General features: G+C 52.8%; 1 protein-coding gene across 1 annotated transcript in view; it reads right to left on the reverse strand.

Moving 5' to 3' along the window:
- Positions 1-368: 368 nt before the first annotated feature.
- Positions 369-21,285, reverse strand: part of Dlg5 (discs large MAGUK scaffold protein 5) — a 98,575-nt gene continuing 77,658 nt past the window's right edge. Inside the window, exons 15-32 of the mRNA XM_090346663.1 lie at positions 19,408-20,412; positions 18,025-18,148; positions 17,519-17,663; positions 17,140-17,252; positions 16,427-16,516; positions 16,031-16,181; positions 11,129-11,291; positions 10,904-11,037; positions 9,882-10,028; positions 8,728-8,911; positions 8,125-8,273; positions 7,224-7,394; positions 6,005-6,201; positions 5,174-5,317; positions 4,806-4,933; positions 3,880-3,989; positions 3,264-3,373; positions 369-2,172 (exon numbers count right to left, since the gene is read on the reverse strand). Coding sequence (XP_090202789.1) covers positions 2,069-2,172; positions 3,264-3,373; positions 3,880-3,989; positions 4,806-4,933; positions 5,174-5,317; positions 6,005-6,201; positions 7,224-7,394; positions 8,125-8,273; positions 8,728-8,911; positions 9,882-10,028; positions 10,904-11,037; positions 11,129-11,291; positions 16,031-16,181; positions 16,427-16,516; positions 17,140-17,252; positions 17,519-17,663; positions 18,025-18,148; positions 19,408-20,412 — 3,369 coding nt within the window. The 3' untranslated portion in view covers positions 369-2,068. The remainder of the gene's footprint in view (positions 2,173-3,263; positions 3,374-3,879; positions 3,990-4,805; positions 4,934-5,173; positions 5,318-6,004; positions 6,202-7,223; positions 7,395-8,124; positions 8,274-8,727; positions 8,912-9,881; positions 10,029-10,903; positions 11,038-11,128; positions 11,292-16,030; positions 16,182-16,426; positions 16,517-17,139; positions 17,253-17,518; positions 17,664-18,024; positions 18,149-19,407; positions 20,413-21,285) is intronic.

Below are 21,285 nucleotides of genomic sequence, written 5' to 3' on the forward strand. Positions count from 1 at the left end.
AAATGCAGAACATGATCCCATGATCCCATGTCAGATGGGCCTCTTCCCACTATAGTCCTGGATGAAGCCCTGGCTGAGGATACTCAGGGACTCCTGAGTGCTCGGCTCACTGCTCAGGTTACCTCCCAGCCTGGCCCACACCTGAAGGTTTGAACGGGGATCTAGCTGCCAAGCTGCAGCCATTGCCCCATGCAATAGAGGCAGCAAGGAACGGACTCCATATTCTCACAAGAGCAAGCAAAGACCTCTAGAGGGCCAAGCTGCAGAGGAGGGGGTTGGAAAGCCAGGGGAGAGGAAAGGAGGCGGCTTGGGAAGAGAAGATGCAGGTGCCAGCCAGGAGCACACCTCAAGTACCACACATAGACAGATCACAGACTGTTGACTTTTATTTGTTGTACTGAAGTCTGTTTACCTTTTGATACAAAGTAACATCTTCGTACAGGACACAGGACATCCATCAGTCAGATCCGTACCTGCCTGTGCTGCTATCCCCGCCCCGGCTCAGCCTGCCGCCTACAAAACAGCCTACAAAACAGCCCCGCGCTCAGAGTGGCATACACTTCACTTGTCTGAGCTAAAAATCTTGTACCTGTAAAAAACAAAGGACAGCACTGAGGACTGAAACTTGTCTTTTTCTTTTTCTTTCTTTTTTTTTTTTTTTTGAGCAACTGTGCAAGAAAATATATCCCTTTAAAAAAAAACAAACAAAAAACATAAAAAGCCAGTAATGGCTAACCTATAATCTAGTGTCTAAAGGTACAAAGAATAAAATGAAATCAAAGATTTCTTGCTAGTAAAATGAAATGTTAGGAGCAGTATTAAAATATAGGTCCTCCCCCCCCACCATGACGCACAGAGCCGAGTACAGTACCTATTAACAAGACATAAAGTTTAAGGAGGAACCACATTATATCTTCAGCCAAGAAAGAGTATCTGGCATCAGAAGTGCAAACAAAAAAAAACAAAATAAAACAAGAAAAGAAAGAAAAAAAAAAGGAAAAGAGAAACAAATTCAATAAAGACTGAAGACATCCTCACAGTCAGGCGTGAGCTGTGAGCACTATAACCAAGATGAAGGCTGAGGTGTTTTCCAAGGTTCTTCTTGGTCATTACATTTCCCCTAAAAGCTCTCATTTCAAAGTCTGAAACACGAGTGGATTCACACCAAAGAACAGTGTACCTTCTATGCTGTCCAGAGCCGGGGCAGCCCCACACACATTGCACTGTTTAGGGTGTCAGGACTCGTGGGACCTGGCAGGCACCTGTCCCCTTAAGACCCCGCCCAGGACTTAACTGTGCCACTGAGAAGCCACAAAACCCCATCAATGGAGGGGCCACGAGGCTTGGACAATAACCACAGCTAGGGAAGCAGGAGAGCCCAGGAGAGGCAGGAGGGGAAAGGTGAGAGTGTCAGAGCGCCAGAGCTGCCTTCCCCCTGTGTGGGTCGTGGGAGGGAAAACGCTGCTACAATGAGTTGGCCCCACAAGGCACTGATCCTCCCTGGCCAGCGAGAAGTCACCGTGTCCCTCCCAGAGGTGAGGTCTATCACAGCCCTGGTCCCACCAACGAGAACCTCCAACCTCTGAAAAGCAAGGCGCTCCCTCCCCTTCCCTCCCCCACAAGGAGGCTCCAGGATCATTTTGTTGAAGATGTAAGCAGAATCAAAACAAAAGCAACCAAGGGATGAGTGGGGGGGACGGGGCAGGGGCGGGGCATCCATAGCATGGAGCCATTCAAGTAAACATAAACAACCAAATACTTAGAAAAGGCTTGTAAACGTGTGATCTGAAGGTTCTCTGTGCAGCATCTCTGGTCGGCTGGCTATAGGAAGGTGGGCGTTGAACCCCTGTGTCAAGTGTCTGTGTAAAGCCCTCTGGGGAGAGCAGCCTGCTGGCCTGGGCCAATATCCCTGCGGTGTGGCTGCTGCCCTTGGGCTGTGAGGGCGTCCTGGTTACGGATCCTTCCTGGCCGGTCCACAGGTGGACAGACCTGTCTTCAGTCACTGGAGAAGAGGGATCCAGGTCTCTCCATCATCAGGTTGGCCGAAGCTGCCTCGTGGCACAGCCTTCTAGAGTGGGCAGGCGGGGATCCACAGGACTTTGCTTTGTTCTTGGCTGACCATTGCCAAGATCTGAGTGCAGATGCTGGACAGGGCCCCTCCCTGGACAATTCCTGCAGAGAAGCCCCCCCAGACACATGCAGACCGATCAGTTCCATGCAAAGACCTTTGGGTTGTGGTCTAACACTTGCCTGTCTGTAAGCTACGTGGCATCTCTGCTCTGCCCCCTCCCCCCAGCTGTCTTCCCCCCTTGGGAAATGGTGGCAAAGCAAGTAGAAGAAAACTGCCCCCAGGAGAAACCTCTGTCAACACTATGATGATACTATGGCAGGGGCTGGCCTCTGCTTTGGCAAAGGCCAAGGATGGGGCAGCAGGCAAGAAAGGGGTTTGGGAGCATGCTGGAGGCCCTGCCAACAGCAGGTCCCACAACACAACCCCTTGCCAGGAACCAGGAGTGGGCAGTGCAGAGGCTGGTGGAAACAATGGTGAATACCGGCCGCCACATCTGAGGACACCAGGCCAAGTGTGATCCCCAGCAAGGAGATGGGGTCACAAAGTGACAGTGAGCACTTAACACAGCTCCAGAGACAGGGCAGTGTAAATGTGCAGCTGTTGAGTCTAATTAAAAAAAGAAAAAAATCAGAGCTTGTCCTTGGTGCATTTCAGTTGCTAAATTCCATTTCTCCATTGGTGGTCAGTGGTGAACCAGAAAGGAAAAGATACACAGGTGTGTGCACACGGGGATAGTCACAGGAGCCATCTGGTCAGCAGGACATGCAGTGCTCCCCACAACGTGGCTGGAGCCACTAACCCCTGCACCGGGCTAATCTACCCCACAAGGCTAGACACCTCTGGGGGAAACGTGGCAGGCATGCTGCAGCCACACTTCTCATTGGTGAATTTTTTTTCTCAGTAAACCCCACAATCAAGTAGCCTGCCCTAGGGAATTCTGGCCACCTACACTGTTGCTAGCTCAGTGAGTGCCTCTGGGATTTCTGTCTAGCTGGGGACACTGCTCAGTGCTACTGAGAGACAGCTGCCACTGCCCATGTATGTCAAAATGATGCCCAAAGGTGTTCATGAGTTTAACCCAGAGAAATGCTGACAGAGGCCAGGGACTTCAGGGCAGCAGCATGGCATGGCACACACTACCCTTCTTGAAGTAGCTCCACTTCCAAGTCCTGGCTGGGCCCCAAGCACCTACCTGTGAAGTACCTGCTGTACTCCTGCTCGATCTTCTGAGCTGTCTCGAACTGCTCTTTGGAATGCCTCTGTGTCACCTTGTCCCTTAGGTAGACAGGGTCTCTCTGTTCCCTGTCAGGACAGCGAGGAACCTGGCTGAGTTCAGCGCCTCCCAGGTCCTCCACGGCCCTTCCCTGGACCAGTATGGCAGGGGCTTTCAAAGTGGGGAGAGCTGGGCTGGGGCAGGCGACCTCAGGTGTGCCCCATAAAGGAATAGGCTCAGACCATTGGCGGGAGGGGGTGGTGGTGCTCTGGGCACATGGGGAACCCAGGAATCTCAGTACAGGCAACCAGGAGCTCAGCAGTGAGCAAGGGGGAGCTGGACCTAGCAGGCTGCCCCGCCCTATCACTGCACTGGCCTCCGGAAGAGCATGCCCAGAATGGCTAAAAGGGTAGGAGGGAGGCTACACAGGCCACACTAGCCACAATCAGAGCTATGATGGCACCCAGACAGGGGAAGGGGAGGGGACGGGGGCACCAGGGGCTGTTCGTGCTGCCTCTGACCACGGGTATGGGCTCTTGTGCTTGGCCTCCCCCGCTGGGCCCCAGCCCCACACCGGCCAGGCCCGGGCGCCTACTTGATGTGCTTAGCGCTCTTGTAGTGGATGAAGATGACGATGGGGTAGATGTGCATGTGATGCAGACGCTCAATGGCGTGTGGCGCAATGTCCAGGAGGCAGTGCCGGTTCTGGGGAGCAAGGCACAGAGGGTGCATTGGAGAGCAGGGGAGGGAGACCAGCTCTGGTGGGGTCACCTCCTCTGCCACCAAGGGGACCCACCCTTGTCCCATACAACTCCGCCTTCCTCCTGAAAGGAGGTAATAGAACAGCCCCTCACAAAGGTCCCCTCTGTCACAGATGCCAGAGGGGAGACCTGCTCCAGGGACATTCCCCCCCTCACCACCCCCCCTAGTCATTTGCCCTAACAGCTGGCAGCAGGTAAGTGAGGTCTGGCTAGTCTCAACTCCACAACAACTCATCCTGCCTCTTCTTCCACACAGCCCTACCTGGCTTTATAACCATTATTCTGCCAGATGGGGAAGGATCTAGTTAGGGATGGCGAGGGACCTTTGGCAGAGAATGGGAGCGTGTACCTGTGCATGGCTATGATGGTCACATGATGGGTCATGGGACCCATCACACCCCAGGCAGGGTACAAGCCAAGGAAATACCCACGGGCATCCTGCCACCCCCCACCAGAGGAAAGCTCCCAGGCTGGCTGGAGCTCATTAAGTACCCACCACTGTGACAACCAATACCTTTGTCTAACAGAAGAAAACTTAAGCCCAGAGAGGCCAACAGAGCAGCCCAGGGGCAGAGCCTGAGGAATGCCAGGTCCTCAGCCTTCCAAGCAGCTGCTTCATCATGCCCTCAGCAGGGGGAGGCAGCAGGTACCACAAGGTGCAGGCGAGTCCCAAGCCCGCACAGGGGATCTAAGTGCTAGTTACAAAAGCAGGGACGTGTGACATCGAGGAGGGTAAGCTCTCCGCTAAAGGCACAGGTACCTTTTCTGTGATCTCCTTTATTGAAGCCACTGTGGTCACATCAAAATGGCCGCTCCTCCTCTTGTAGTCAACAAACAGGCAGTCCTTGACCCCTCGCTCAATGGCCTGCTGGGAGGCCTTCATCACTTCTGCAGGGCACAGAGGCAAAAGTGAAGCCCTGGGACTGTGGAGGCCAGGCAGGGCAGGGAGGAGGGGGCCTTGGCAGTGTGGAGTCCACAGGAAGGTCCTCTCTCCCAGAGAGAGCTGGAGGCCTCCAATGGCTCTGACTCAAGCCAATAGGGTATGTGCCTGGCCACGGCCTCCATGTCCACGGCCAGGGGGGCAGGTGGGCAGGGAGACAGCCCAGCAGGCACAGAGGGCTCCCTTACCAAGTGGGCATCTGCAGAACTTGCCAGGCGCCTCGTTCACCAGCATCTCCTTCACCACATCCAGTAATGGACCCAGAATCAGGACTGGTCTCAGAGAGGTACTGTCTACCTTCTGGACCCTCTGATAGGCGAGGCTCACCGAATCTGAGGGGCGAAGGCACACGTGTCCTGGGATCAACCTGGGCAGAAGCAGGCCTGGCCACCTCTGCTCCCTGAGCTCACTCCACAAATCAGAGCCAGGAGAATGAGCCACTCACAGGCCCTGCCTGGGACTTCCCTGGCTTTACAATGAAATCCCAAGTGGCAGGAACACATGGGCACTGTCACTCATGGAGTCGGGTGCAGGCTTATCCTGCCTCTGTAGACACTGCAACCAACTGGTACGGGCCCGTAATCTTACACTTGCTTTGGTTTCAACCCTCCCTTGGGTATCTTATACCCACAGCATCCACCCCCATCTCCTTTTCCTCTGCTTACTAAGGATGCAGCCTCAGCTGCCATAGCCTCCCCTGCAGGTAGGCATGCTCATGTAGCCCAGACCTGCCCAGGTTTTTGTCCTTTCTGCCATGAGGCAGAATTTGAGTGGTGTTGGCCCTGAGCCAACTCTGCCCATGGAGTTGGGAACAACCCTCAGGATGTAGTAGAGCCACAAGACATAGGAACGTGTATACCCAGTGTCCAGCACAGAGCACCTGGACAGAGCAGAGAAATCAAGTGTCTCGGGGCTCATCTCCAGTTCTGTGTTCAAACATCCAGTGAAACTTGATATGGTTCAGCCCCACACATCCTCTACCCTGGGGATCCCACCACAAAACAAGCTCCACCACTTGCCTTCAAAGAGCGGAAGGGAGTCATTGGAAAAGGTGTCCAGGGCTAGGAGGTCCTTCCCATCTTTAGACCCACTGCGTTTGTGCTTGTGTTTCCTACGGAAGAAGGACCGGCGTGCGGCCGCCGACAGCGTCTTTGCAGCGCCGTTATCATCCTTCACATCGGACATGCTGAGCCGCCTGGAGAACTCTTGGTCCATCCTGAGGTCAGGAAACGTCAATGCTGGGGAGCACCGTGTGGCACAGGAAGGCCAGGTGCCTCTGGGCTCCCTTCAGGCCTCCTGGAACCACCAAGGCAGTGTGGCAGGCAGCCACGGTGGGGGGGGGGAGGGGGGGAGGGCGTGCCCACCCAGGGCTGGGGCCAAGCCAGAGGTGTGCTATGGCTTCAGGGTGTCCCCCAAAGGCTGTACACTGAAAGCTTAGTCCCCCATATGACATGAGGAGCTGAGGAAGGCTTTAAGGGGGGAGGGGACCCTATGGAAGACAGTGAGGTCACTCCAGGTCCTGCCCTTGAATGAGACTCCACAATCCTCATTGGGCCCCAGTCACTTCCCATAGGAGCATGTTGCTATAGGAGGAGCAAACAGTGTCCTTTTCTTCTCCTGCCCAGTGACCTCTCCCTTCTACACAAGGTTGGCTTTTTTTTGTTTTGGCTCAAGACCAGGACTCAAATTTAGTACCTGATGCTTTTGCTCATTGGCTAGTGCTCTACCAAAAGCTATACCACCAACCCCATGCTTCCCACCATATTGTGACACAGCCCAGGAGGCCTTGCCAGAGGCTAAGCAGACGGGGCCCAGATAATGCACTCTCAGCCCCCAGAAGTAAGAGTTAAATAAACCTGTTTTCTTCGTAAATTTCCTTGCTTCAGGTACTTTGTTATAACAAAAGAAAATAGACTAACACAGACTAATCACTAATGAGTAGGAAGTTTCTTTTTGAGGAGAATGCCTAAAACTTACATATTATTAAATATATTGAAGGACTACTAAATTGTACATAGGATGTGGTCTAGTTTGGAACTTCAGCTCTTTTTGGAAAAAATAAGTCATACTTCCAATTTGCTCCCAGACTTCTAAACATCACTTCAGCTAGAAGCTAGACTGAAGTGATGGACAATTGGATTTTAGCAACAGGTAGAACCCTGAAGCTGAGTAGGCAACAGAGTTAGTCCCCAGGTGCCTGGCCCAGCCTCGCCCCCATCAGAACTGGAGAACACTTACACATATTTGCTGGGAATCTGCCCACGCTGGATCTTCTGGGCATTCTCATCCAGCTGCCAAGCCATCCAGGACCCAAACGTGCCCTGGGGCAAGGTATCATCCACGTAGAGGATGTCATCTTTCTTAAAACTCAGCTCAGGCTCCACCTCTGCCAGCCGGTCGTACAGGGCTCTGGACCATAGAGGGCAGTCCGTGAGGAGAGCACAGGAAGTAGCCCTGGCAGGCAGACAGGCTCCTAGGCCTTGCTCTGGGCTGTCCCCAGGCACTAACACAAGAGCTCTATTCTTAAGATGGTTTTCAGAAGAGGGAGCTCCAAGCTTTACTGAGAAGACAGAGGCATTCCGTTTCCTTCCCTAAGACAGTGGGCTCACTCCAAAGGAGCGTTTCCCATCTCCCTGTGTCCCGGAAGTGAAGGCCCCTGGGGTGCTGTGGGCGGAACTCCCTCAGATAGAAACGCTGGTGCCCATCTGCATCACGGCTCCCATTAGTTCTGGCTCCTATGGGTTCTGCCGTCTCATGGCTGTCCCAGGGAGTGTCAGGGTCAGGGCATCTCTGAGCCCTCCCTAGAAGACGTCCGATGCTGTCCACATGTGCTGTGGTCCCCTGGTATTCAGGGGCACAGTGGGCACCTGTGATCCCTATCCACTGCACAGAACCCTGAAGACAGCGGCAAAGGAGGCCGGAAGGGACAACGCCACAGCCCTAAACCCCGAAGAGGGCGTCCGCGGAAACCCCTAGGGAGGACCCTTAGGATATTCCTGAGTCAGAAGCACCTCGCCTCAGACATGAGCCATGTGCATGATGGCCCCGCCTCAGAGGCAAGGAACACAGAGGATCCATTTACCAGAACCATATCCACCCCTACAGTCCCTCCCTGGCTCCATGTCTGCTCTACTGGCACCTGATGTAGAAACTGTCTCCAGGCAGGCCCTTGATCCTGGCGAATTCCTCGGGGCGGTACTGCACCTTTAGGCGGACGCCATCTTTGGGCTTCAGCATCTCCACATACACCTCCTCCACAGTCTTATTCCGCACCTCCTGGTTGCCATACTGATGGGGGAAAGAGGGGAGGGGGGAAGGGTGGGGATGAGAAAGGAGTTTTGGCATCAAGGCAGAGAGTCCAAGTTCCCAGATCTGATTCTGCCTGCCCTCCCCAACCCCAACAGGAAAGGCCGAGTCTCCGTGCTCCCCAGCACGTAGCCCTGGCCACCAGGTGCCCTGCTGGGCATCTGCTCTGCCTTCAGTAGGTCCCCAGCATGCAAGGGCCCTGTCTCCTGCTTTCCAAGCAGCACCTGCCCCATCTCCCTGCCATCTCCTCAGTGAGATGGGCGATGACACCCTCCCACTAGCTCCAATAATGCACACAAGCTAAGACTGCGCCCTCAGTGTGCCACGGTGGCCTGCTTGCTGCCCGGGGTGGGGAGCTCCCAGAGGGACTGGGTAACCCTCACGGGCCACCAGGTAAGACCACTATGGTGGCTGGCCTTCTGGGTAGCAGACCTACCTCAAGGATGAGATCTCCTGGCACCAGGCCATCGGGCCCTCGGGCAGCACTGTCATCCTCCACCTCTGCCACAAACACCCCTCGCAGGTTCCCGCCACACACGTGCACTCCAAGCTCCAGCGGGGACTTCTTGAGAGAGACAACTCGAGCCTCCGCCGTCTTCTTGCTGGCATCTCCCAGTATCCTTTGAGGTAGGAAAATGAAGTCCCTCACAATTCATAGGGAGGGAGGAGGGCATGAGACAATGGCTGGCACACTGGCTGCTTCTGTATGCTTCACCAGTCTGAGACCCCCCCAGCGGTCACCGAATCATGGACAGGACAAGAAGTAGAGGGGCATTGGGGGTGAAAGCAAGGCCTGGGGGCCTCAAAAGCCAGTAAGAGGCAAAGTGGAAGCCAATGGTCCTGCTTCCTCCCTCCACAACCTCCCTATGCCTGGGGAGATATTCCTCCCCCCAGGACTGCCTCAGTGCTGTCCAGAGCACAGCAGCTCCTGCAGCCAACTCAGGCAGGGGCCTTTCCCCCTGGCAGGTGAATTGTGTGGAATGGTCCTGGGCAGACAGTGCAGAACCACCTCCATCTGGGTGATGCGGGGGCTTTGCTGACAAAGTGATCGCTGCAGGCTTGAGGAGTGATGGCTCTGCACCCTGACCCTGATGGCACTCTCCTGTCCCCTCAGCCCCCAGCCAGGCTGGTGCATGTGCAGCTCTGATGCTGCCCCCTCTGCTTGGCTTCTCTGCAGGGCTTGCTTATGACATTTGTACCTCGCTTCTCCTACTCTCCTCCCCCGCCGCCCTCTCCCCGGAGCCCATGCACCTCCTGGTCTGCTCTGGCAAACCCCCTGGGCATACAACTGGCCGCACATGCACAGGCCCTAGCCTGGCACAGCTAGGGAACAGCAGTGATGCACACAGCTTACATGATGACAACTACGGGATGGTACCTGGAGACTGAATCAGAAAACAAGCAAGAAAAGGAGATACTGAAGAAGGAAGGCAACAAAGGAGCCATGAGGAAACAGGAGAGGAAGGGAAGAGGCAAGGGAAGGAGAGAAGGAGAACTGGTGTGTGGTGGGCGCCCAGGGCCCACGCCCCTTGAAGACGGCTTAGCCCTGCAACGGCAGAAGACCACATGGACTCCTACGTGTCTGCTCACCGAGAGCTGGAAGTGCTCTGCTTGGCTGGAGGGGTGCCAGGGCCCTCATCCTGCTCCATCAGTGGGTCAATGACAGGGGGGTGCTCTGGGGTGGTGGCACTGCTGCCCTGAAGAGTGGAATGGACACCAGCAGGGTCCAGATGGGAGCTAGGGATGGAAGACCAAAGTCGTAAGGTGCACACAGTTACCCTGAGCCACTACCTGTGTAGTGGCAGCCAGATCTGGGCTGTGATTAACATCAGGTCACACAGCTCTGGGCCCTGAGCCAAGGCACCTACATAGGACTCATGTCACCTGGCTCCTAGGACCTGCTAGTCCTCAACTCAAGAGATCCTACCCAAGAGAGGCACTTAAAGCCACTGTCCCTTTTCCTCTGCCTTGGCATCTGTCTTCCCTGCTGAGCCACGTGGCACAGCCCTGCAGAGCTGCTCCTGCCATCTGCTCTGTGACCTGAGCATAAGCATGGATACAGGCAGGTGTCTGGCATTTGCTTGTGAACAGTCACCCGCTGAATAAGAATCTTGTCCCCAAACCGGGCACTGGCAACTCACATCTGTAATCCCAGACACTCAGGAGGCTGAAATCTGAGCACTGAGGTCCAAAGCAAAAAAGTCCATGAAATTCTCATCTCCAATTAACTACCAAAAAAAGCTAGAAGTGCCACTATGGCTCAAGTAGTAGAACACTAGCCTGAGATAGCACATCCAGGTCCTGAGTTCAAGTCCCAGGACTGGCAACAGGAAAAAAAAACAAAAAGACTTATCCTCAAAGGCTTCTTCCCTTGACTATCACAGGCCTCTGTTGTGGGCAGTGGATACAGCCCTCTGTTTCCCATTTCAGGAGACATGTTCTGCATAGATGGCCATTCTCCAAAGTCCTAGGCTACTCACCTCCCTTTACCAGGAACAGAATCTCTAGAATTTGTAGCTGTCAGGTCCTCTTCCCCTCCCCCAAACACCCTACTGTGAGCAGCACACCTGCCACAGGCACCTTTTCCGGCCCAGCCCCTGGGGAAGGCTCACCTGGAGCGAGAGTGGCTGCTGAGCTGGTGCATCTGTGGGTTGTACTGGGCCAGGATGGTAATGGTGTCGCACTGCTGCCCGATGATGAGCCGGGCCTGCTGCTCTGTGGCGCTCCGCAGATTTATGCCGTTGAACTGGGGAGACACCCAGGGGAGGTTCAGTGACAGGCCAGAGGCTTTGTCAGAGGAGGAGGAAAGAGAGAGAAAAACAGCCATGCTTTCTTACCTCGAGCAACTGGTCCCCATACTCAAGGCCAGCCTGGTGGGCGATACTCCCCACAGTCACTTTGGAGACATAGATGCCACCTTTCTCTCCACTCACAATGGAGATCCCCAGGGGCTCTGAGCCCTTCTGCACCTTCACGTGGCGTGGCTCCTCCACGTAAGGCCTTGGGAAAGAGACAAAGGTTTGGGCGCACTTAGAGTGGAAGGAAAGGCATGGGGAGTGTGGGATGCTGGCGTGCAGTCATGCGTGCAGGGGAGTTCAGAGCCTGGTGTTCCCCCAGTGACACAGCCGGATGGGGACATGATGACTCGGCCTCTGTATGGTCAAAGATGTATGTTCTCAAAACATCATGCAGTACATACACAGCACGCCCCCATGAACATGGAAACAGCCTCAGACACAGACAACAGTCCAACAGAGCACAACACTGACCCAGGGACAATACAACATATGCGTTTTTGAGAGGAGGGGCTCAGGACATGCAATCGATAAACCCCCGGCGGAGGGGGAAGTCGCAAGACACCCTTTGGGGGACAGAAATGGCTTCGAGAATGACACTCCCTCAAGAAAAAGAGGAGAGAAACAATCCATGTGAATGCTTTCTGGCTACCCAGGGTGATGTGAAGCAGTGTGTGAAATTAAGTGGCTGCCAATCCAAGCCATGAGAAAAAGGGGAGCGGGGAGGCTCTGAGCATGTGACCATGCACTTGCTTCCCAAGGAGCCATCCACCAGGCCCAAGGGCACGAAGGCCAGGAGCGCATGGGAGCCTCATGTCAGGCCAACCTCAGACTCCTCAGGGAGGAGGACCTGGGCCTGGGGGCCACGGGCAGCCTCAGGAGAGATCTGTGGTGGAAGAAACACCTGGATAGACAAAGGTCAAAGAGAAGGGAGCTCAGAGGAGGAAAGCCAATCGGTTCACTTGCCACATGCACACACACACACACACACACACACACACACACACACACACACACACACACACACACACACACACACACACACACACAAAGGACACGGCCTAGCCCTACCCCCCTACCCCAGGGCCGAAGTCTCACAGCCTTGGGTTTCCTCTAGGGCATAAAGGATAAAGTCTAGCCCAAGGGCCGCAGGAAGGAACCAGTCTGGGATTCATTTTTTGAGTCTTCCTTGCTGGTGGATAGAAAACCTTCCCCTCACCAAAGCTCCCTCCCACCCCATGATGAGTGGTCAGAACCAGGCACCTCTGCTGCCACGAGGCAGAGCAGGCCACAAGCTCAGCAAGCCATACTTTGGGTCCTTACAGTCTTGGAATAGCAGACTAAAATTCTTTTTTAAATTGTCCTTGCTTTCCCCAAGCCGCCTCTGTGTTACACCTCGCCTTCCAAACTCACCAGTTCTGCACACATAATCACCTGACAGCTCAACATGTGAGAAGGGATCAAGAGGTTCTGAGTGGCAAGAACCCTACCAAGCAGCCACCGAGTGCCAGCCTCATACTCCAACCTGAAATAATGGAGCAAGGCACAGAGCGGGAAGGAGGCCACGCCCTCACAGCCACCTGCAGGGGGTGCTGTGTGTCTCACCATCCCTCCTTCCGCATACACAGAAGGCCCTGATGGTTTGCTTTACGGCCACACAACAGGTTTATCTCAACACAGGAGTAGGCAAGAAAGACAACAGGACAAAGCCACACAGAAGCCAGGAAGCTGCTCGAGTTGCCTATACATCACGGCTTCCTGACCTGGCAAGGCGCGGAAAGTGAGAGGTAATTCCATGTTCAGTAACCTGCATACACAAGTACGTGTGTATTTACACACAGAGCTCCACAGAGGACGGTCAAGAATGTACAACACAGGTCTTTGAATGAGGTGGTCTGCAACAGTTTTTACTTCTGAATCCTCTGAATAGTTTACACTTTTGGTACTATGCACTAAGTTTTCTTGGAATAATGTGCTTTAAAAACAGGTTTATAATAGAATACTTACAAAATCACAAGTCACTGAAAAGAGAATGCTAATTAAAGAGGATGTAATTATGTGGGTAAAATATTAATAAAACAAGCATTAAATACATTTATTTTATTTTTTTTTTCAGTCGGTCTTGGGGCTTGAACTCTGTCTGGGCCTGTGCGCTGACCCTGAGCTCTGCAGATCAAGGCTACTGCACTACCCCTGGAGCCACAGTACCACATCCCATTTTCTAGTGGTTAACTAGAGATAAAAATCTCAGTCTTTGATCCTGATCTGGCTTTGAACCACAATCCTCAGATATCAGCCTCCTGAGTAGCTAGGATTACAAGCATGAGCCACCATGCCCGGTCATTAAATACATTTTTTTTTTTTTTTTTGGCCAGCCCTGGGGCTTGAACTCAGGGTCTGAGCACTGCCCTTGGGCTTTCTCAAGGTTAATATTCTACCACTTGAGCCACAGCACCACTGCTGGTTTTTTCTATATATGTGGTATCGAGGAATTGAACCCGGGTTTTTGTACAAGTTAGGCAAGCAATCTTACCACTAGGCCAGACTCCCGGCCCTAAATATATTTTTTTAAGCTGGGTATTGGTGGCTCACTCATGTAATTCTAGCTACTTGGAAGGTTGAGATCTGAGGACTTTCTAGTTGAGGCAAGAAAATCTATTAGGCCCTCCAATAACCCAGCATAAAACTGGAGGTGAAAGAGTGGCTAAAGTGATACTGGTAGAGTGTCAGCTTTTGGTGAAAAGCTAAGACAGTGCCTCACCTCTGAGTTCAAGTCCCACACAAAGCACACAAATGTGGTCCATGAGTGTGTATCTGTTGTGCGTGTGCGTGTGTGTGTGTGTGTGTGCGCGTGTGCGAGAGAGAGAGAGAGAGAGAGAGAGAGAGAGAGAGAGAGAGAGAGAGAGAAAGGTGAATAGCAATTGAATGTCTATGTAACTTTTCTAATGTCCCATAATGAGTACATGACCGTGAACTTCAGAATTAGTACAAAAGGTAATAGCCTCACCAGGCACCAATGGCTCACACAGCCTCCTAGCTACTCACAAGGCTGAAATTAGAGGATCATGGCAGGAAAGTGTTTGAGACTCCTATCTCCTATTAACCACAAAAAAATTCAGAAGTGGAATTGTGGCTTAAGTGAAAGGGTGCTAGCTTTTACCTCAAAAAACTGCTCAGGGGGGCCGGGGGTTTGGCCTAGTGGTAGAGTGCCTGCCTAGCATGCACAAAGACCCGGGTTCAATTCCTCGGCACCACATACATAGGAAAAAAGCTGGAAGTGGTGCTGAGGCTCAAGTGGTAGAGCTCTAGCCTTGAGAAAGTCCAAGGACAGGGTTCATGCCCTGAGCTCAAGCCCAGGACTGGCAAAAAAAAAAAAAAAAAAAAAAAAAAAAAAACTGCTCAGGGACAATGCCCAGGCCCTGAGTTCAAGCCCCAGGACCACAGCAACAACAACAACAACAACAACAACAAAAAGTTTTTTAAATTTGTAAGCAGCTGAGCAAGGACTCAATATTTGCATACCCAATGATATGGACATAGTACGGGAAATATAAACGCAACTACATAGACATAAAGACTTATGACTCTATGGACATAATGTTTTATTACATTGATTAATATGTATCTATGATATACAAACCCTCAGCCTAATTTTGATTATGTACTAAAAATTAAGAGCCTGTGATTGTATATAGAGATTCCCTTCTTGAATACTTGTTTAACATGTCATTTGAAATATGATGTAAAAATCAATGCTAATAAATTCTTTAATAAAAAAATTTAAACTCAAAAAAAAAATTTGTAAGCAGCTGCTCAAATCACAGAGGTTATACCCATATCTAACTGTCACAGGAGTCAGGAATCACTCTTAGGTCTCCTCCCCTGGGGCAGTTCCCAGGTTTGTACATGGCAGGAAGGTAAGGGGGTACTCTAATAACTAAGAGTATACACTTCACTTGAGAGAGCCTGAGCAGCGACGATTCATTCTACCACTATGTACACCCATGAGTGTCAGCTGGGTAGAGTCTTAGTCTGGGATTTAGGTACCTTCTGCTCCCCTAAGTCTCTCCTAGTCCCCTAAGACCTGCTGAGACCATAGTCTTATAAGATCTTCTAGTCAAATATCTAGCTAGAACCTTTTCCCAAACTTCAGCTGTTCCACTAGCCAGATTGTAAATATGATCCAGAAAGCTCCATTTAAAAGAGGGGGGGAGGGGTGGTTAATGCAAGAAGCAGAGCTGCAAAGGAGGCCCCTGGTCACCTTACCAGAAGAGAACCTGCAGCTGTGCTCCAAAACCACTTACACTTAAAACTAAACCAATGCACAAATGGCTAAGCTGCACCCTGGGCGCCTCTGTGTATGCTGCATAGTAGAATTAAAAAACCTTGGGTGAGCAGGGCCGGAGATCCTAGAGATAGAGCTGAGAGATCTGGGACCAGAAAGCAGGGATAAAGAGGAGTCCTGGCCCTGGCTAAGTCAGGACAGTCACTAAACCCAACGACCACACAGGTCACCCCATTTCCTCATCTGTCAAACCGGGCTAATAACAACACATCCCGAGAAATTATGAGGCTTTCATAAATGAAGAGGTGTGACATGCTATAAACACAGACCTAGGCAATGGTAGGTGGTGCCCTCACATTCCTGTCCCTACTGGGTCATCTCCAGAATCACTTGCTGTCATGCTCAGTGGGAGAAGCCCTCCCCTCCCTCCCTGCATCTACCTCCTTGCTGTACCAAGTGCCACACTGACGTCCAAATGGCAGGCTGCGCAGGATGGCACTGGCTACTGAGTGATCCGAACTTGGGTGGCTGGGCCCAGGAGCAAACCAAAATGGGGCCCTCCAGGCTCCTCCTGTCCTAAGCCTGAGTTTTAGCCCTCCGCTCATCCTGGCCACAGATGCTCCTTCCTTCTGCCCCCCCTGCCCCCACCACACACTCACCTGTCTTTTCTCCGTTCCCCAAGGGAGGCAGGGTTGACAGCTATCCGGGGCAATGTGGAGGCTGAGGTCTGGGGCTGACTACAAGAGGACAGGGTGTCGACACTCAGGGGTGACCGAGGAGGGGTGCTGCACTCAGAATGTGACAAGGAGCCTGCCGAGAGAGAGGAAGGAACAGGACCTGCTCTGCTGTCCAGATATAGCTTCCATATAGACACAATCACAGGGCCTGGACTCAGACTGCCTCCCAGGCTCAAAGTACCAGGGCTACGGCAGAGCTCAGCACATCTCGACTGACCAGCTGAGATGATCAGCAAACCAGAAGCTCTACCCAGAGGTTCCACAGGAGGACAAGGCAGGCTGGCAGGCCACGCACCAGAGGCCATGTCCACTTCTTACCTCTGTCAGAGCCCATGATGGAACGGGGGTATCTGGGCGTTAATGGGATCTTAATGCGTTCTGCCTTGAACTGCAAGTTACTAGAAGACCCTATTGCAAGGAGACAGAGAAAGCTTCAGACGTCACTCTGAAACACCACCTCTAACAATTCACCATCATATAGCAGACAAAAGGGTGACAGGCTCAAACTGTCACATATCCCTATGGGAAGTATGATGTAAAAGAGTCAAGAAAAGTGGATGTCTGGCTCCTAGGGCTGGGAGACACCGAGCCAGCAGAGATTGCTTCAGAACAGGAGCCTCCCCTCCCACCTCCCACCACACTGACAGCCTGGGGCTCCAATGGAACCAAGGTGATGTGGGCAGCTTCCGTCTTCTCTCCCCAGCCCCAAAGAGTTCCTGCTTGGTACCTTTCCCAGGCACCTGAGCCTCTCCTCTGAGCTATATTTTTCCTAAGTGAATGGCCATACAAACACCCAAGAATGACCAATAAGCCAGGGATGGGGCAAGGCTCTCTGCCATCAATGAAAGCTACTAGTGGAGGGACCAAGATGTCCTCCCTCCAGGGAAAGTAGCAGAGGCTGGCCCCAGGAGGGAGAACAGCCCATGTGGGGAGCCCACCAGGAGCACCTGGACAGAGTGTGTGTGTGTGTGTTGCGGGGGGGAGGGTGTACAGGAGGCAGGGGGAGGGGGGAGGCTCTGAGTGACAGTTACCAAGGCGGGCACTGGAGGGCAGTGAGTTGGAACCATGGGAGGCTCTCATCTCAGAGTAGTCACTGCAGGCCCTGTGGCTCAGGTCCAGGCTCAGGCGTCCTTGGTGCTGGACACTGTAAGAGAACCAGAGAGGTGAGGGGTTGGAGAGGATGCTCAGGGCCAGACCTAGATCACTGCCTGGGCCTCCCTGAGCCAGGGGGAGGAGCAGGAGCCACTCCTCCCTGGATAGGACAACAGGCTTTCCCCGGCTACTTCCCACAAATGGCATCTAACGAGGGCCTTCAGGGCAGCAGAAGAGACATAATCATGGAGCAGCCAGGAATGCCTGACTCTGGGCAGGGCGGCTGGGACCCAGGGAAGTACAGGTGCCCTTGCATACCTGGTAGGCAAGCCCTGGGGGCCGGCGTCACGAGGTACAGGTGGAGAGCTGCAGGGGCCGACCCTATGGCTGCGCACAGTGTAGATGGGATTTCTCAGGATGGAGCTCACGGTGGTGCTGGGGGTCATGCTCCGAGGAACAGTGCCTGGAAATGGGCTGGGTAAGAATGATTGTCCCAGAGCAACCACACAGCCCTGGACCGGTGCCAACCCTTTCTCTCACATACCAGGCTAGTAGCCACAGGCTTGTAGGTAAAAAATTGTAAGGAGAATGTTTTAACCACCAGTTTGCTTTGCGGCTTTGGCCTTCCTTTCCCCATGTACAAAAGGAAGGAAAAGAGAAACACAAAAACCCTTGTAGCCTTCCTATCACTGCAGCTGCAGTGGAGAGAAAGCATATGATACCGATGTCTGATAGGGAAGCCACTCCAGATCCCATAGGCCTGAGGGCTGGAAGCCACAGCACGCTCCTCCTCTATGCTCCCAGTCCTGCTCTCGCCAACTCACCCACAGAAGGCCGGTTGGGGTAGAGTGGGGGATTGCCCAGCCGGCTGGGATGCCCTGGTGGGTATGGGGACCACTCCTGGGCTTCTGGGGAGAGCTCGCCACTGGCTGGGCTGCACTTCTGTTCCTGCAGACACAAAGACAAGGGGATTTGCTGGGCAAAATGAAATGCTCTGCCAGGTTCTGCCGCTATGCGTAAGTTCCTCCTGCTCGGGCTCAGGAGGTGTTGGTTTGTACAACTGGAAGGGAAAGGCTTCCTTCACAAACCCTTCAGAGGACAACCACAAGCCAGCTGCCAACGGCTCACACATGTAATCCTAGGGTTGAGATCTCAGGATCCCAATTCGAAGCCAGCCCAGACTGGAAGGTCAGTGAGACTCTTATTTCCAATTAACTACCACAAAGCCAGAAATGGACGTGTGGTTCAAATGGTAGAGCAAGCCGGGTGCAGTCGCTCATGCCTGTAACCCTAGCTACTCAGGAGGCTGAGATCTGAGGATCAAGGTTCACAGCCAGCCCAGGCACAAGGGACCTGAGAATCTTTTTTTTTTTTTATTGTAATTAGTAAAAGGGTTACATGATATTTGCCAGATAGAAGGTGCATTAATTCACATACATTGATACCCTTTCACATGTCTTGGTACCCATTTCCCTCCCCCCCCACACCCCCCCGGACCTGAGAATCTTATCTCCAATTAACCTCTAGAAAAATGGAAAGTGGTGCTTGGCTCAAGGGAAGGGCAGTAGCCTTGAGCTGAAGAGCTCAGGGACAATGCTCAGGCTGAGTTCAAGCCCCAGGACCCACCAAAAAAAAAAAAAAAATGGTAGAGCACCAGGTGAAAATGGAGGTGTGGCCCAAATGATAAGAGCAGTAGTGTTAATTGAAAAAGCTTAGGGTCCTTAGTTCAAGTCTCTGTACCAGAAAAAAAAAAAAAAACAAACAAAACTATAGACAAAGCCTTCCCACTTTTCAGATCAACACTGGGTAGATAAGATGTGCGCCTCAGAACACAGCACAACAGCACAGCTCACAGTAGGTATGAGTACAGCTGCACTGTGTCTGGGAGGGTGTCAATTCTCAGTCGCCCCTTGTGCAAGCCACAGTGCACACAATCGGGAGGTGGCTGCTGGCCAACAGTCCAGTGTGCCACTCATCCATCCAAAGCAAATGCCCAAGAATGCATTCTCTCTGATGCCCCACTTCTACTCCCATGCACACCCCATACCCATGTCCCACCTCCCAGCGGGGACTACTTCCTGCCGGCATCCCCTCACACCCCAACCTGCTCCCCCATCCACGCCAGGCACCGGCCTAGAGCATGGGTGCAGAGCTCCTTTTTGCATCTTCCCCATGGCCAGGTCCTCCCATCTCAGGCTCAACTCTACCTCGAGGCACTGAGCAGGAATCACTACGGGAGCAAGCTTGGGCCGAAAACTGGGAGCAGACTTGGGACGGCGGCGCTTCTGCCCCAGCTCATCTGCCTTCTGGGAAGTGAGATCCTCCTCACAGGACTTCTTGGCTGGTAGGTAGGAGGAGTCCCCATCTCCTTCGTGGAAGTAGCTGGAAGCAATGCGGACCCTAGCCTTGCGAGGGGGTGAAGCATGCACGGGGTCCCCCAGATCCACGTCAGGAGGAGGGGCGCTCGGGGGGCTGGTAGACGGGGAGCTGCCTACCAAAGTGGCCTCTGACTCAGAACTAGTCTCCAGTCTGTGCTGGAACTTGATGGAGTCGCTCCTCCTGGGTGGTTTGGGGGGAGTAAGAGGACCCACCCTCTTTGAGGGCTGGGGGGAGTGAGCAGGCCCAGGGCCTGGGAGCAGGTAGTCTATTTTCGGAGGTGTCTGGGGACGTTTGAAAGTGTTTGGGTCGAAGATGGACTTTCTTTGCTTTGGCTTTTTGTAGACAGACAGCTTTTCCGGCCCTGCTGTGGAGCTGAGAACAGCCTTAGGCCAGGTCCCCCCGCTATTGGAGCCCTCAGGGTCAGCCTTGTCCAGGGGGGGCTCCACTGCCCCACAAGGGCCCACCTCAGTCTCAAAGGGCAGCAGTGGACGGCGGCTCCGAATGTCTGACAGCCCATAGGCACGCTCCCCAGAAGCATCGGAGCGGAAGGAGCTCAGGCTCCTCTCGGAAGTGCTGGGGCAGGCCTGAGGGGAGATGGGGAAAGGCTTGTGCAGAAAGGAGCTGCTGCCTCCGGCCAGGCTCAGGTCCTTGCAGTCCTCCAGCGGATCCAAGCAGAAGATGTCCGTCTGTGTGGAGTTATTGTGCTGTACCAAGTTCCGCTTGTTGTGTACCTGGACCTCAGGCCCATGGGCTCGGAAACCCAACAACTTCTCAGAGTCCTTGGTGTTTTCGAAGATGTTCTGACCACTCCAGGAAGAGCTCTGGGGGAATACCTGAGCAGAATTGGCAGAGAGGTGAGAAAAAGAAGGTGAGATGTAGGACCAGGAGCTGAAAACTATCTCCACAATGGAGCAATAGACAGGCACACACATGTATGTGGTGCCTGGCTGCTCTGAACTCCCAAGATAGCAATGAAGTACTTTTAACTTTCACCACCATCTACCTACACACCACCTGCACTAAGTCAGTCAACCTCCGTGGCACACCCAAGCCATGAAATACTAACAGAAGCTAAACAGAGGTGAGCTACCAAGCCACAAAGACACGACAGGTGACTAAGTAGTCACCTGAGCAAACCTACATACTGTGGGGTTCCCACCATGCAGGATTTTGGGGAAATCAAACAGAAGAGGGATGGCGTGGGGAAATCAGAGGCTTAAGGAGATATGGGAACAAACGTGCGTAGCACAGGGAATTTTTTTTTTTTTTACAGCATCAAAATCATCCCTCAGAATACTGTAATGGTGGTCACACATTAGCATACATCTGCCAGAATAGACAGAATAGACAACACCCTTAGGTAACGAAGCTTAACAAATCCTCATGTGAACTGGGCAGCACACTGAGACACAATTTATATACTATGTACCAAACAAATGCAATAATGCAATAACCGGAAAAGGGAGGAACAGAAGGAGTGACAACAGTGAGGGCCTGGATAAGAGAGTACATGGTAATTCTCTGGACCAGCCTAGCAGCTTTGAAAAATCTAAAACTGCTTCTGAGTCTCTAGAGTTAAAAATATAAGTCTATTGATAAATTTAAAAATAATCAATTCAGAAAACATCATTTAGTGAATAAGATGGGTCTATTTTCCAATCTTTCGTGACTAATCTTTTTAACCATGTAGACGAATGATAGGGACA

The sequence above is a fragment of the Megascapheus bottae genome, chromosome 15 (assembly GCF_031878675.1).
Source record: "Megascapheus bottae isolate mThoBot1 chromosome 15, mThoBot2.hap1, whole genome shotgun sequence".
NCBI classification, from domain to species: Eukaryota; Metazoa; Chordata; class Mammalia; order Rodentia; family Geomyidae; genus Megascapheus; species Megascapheus bottae.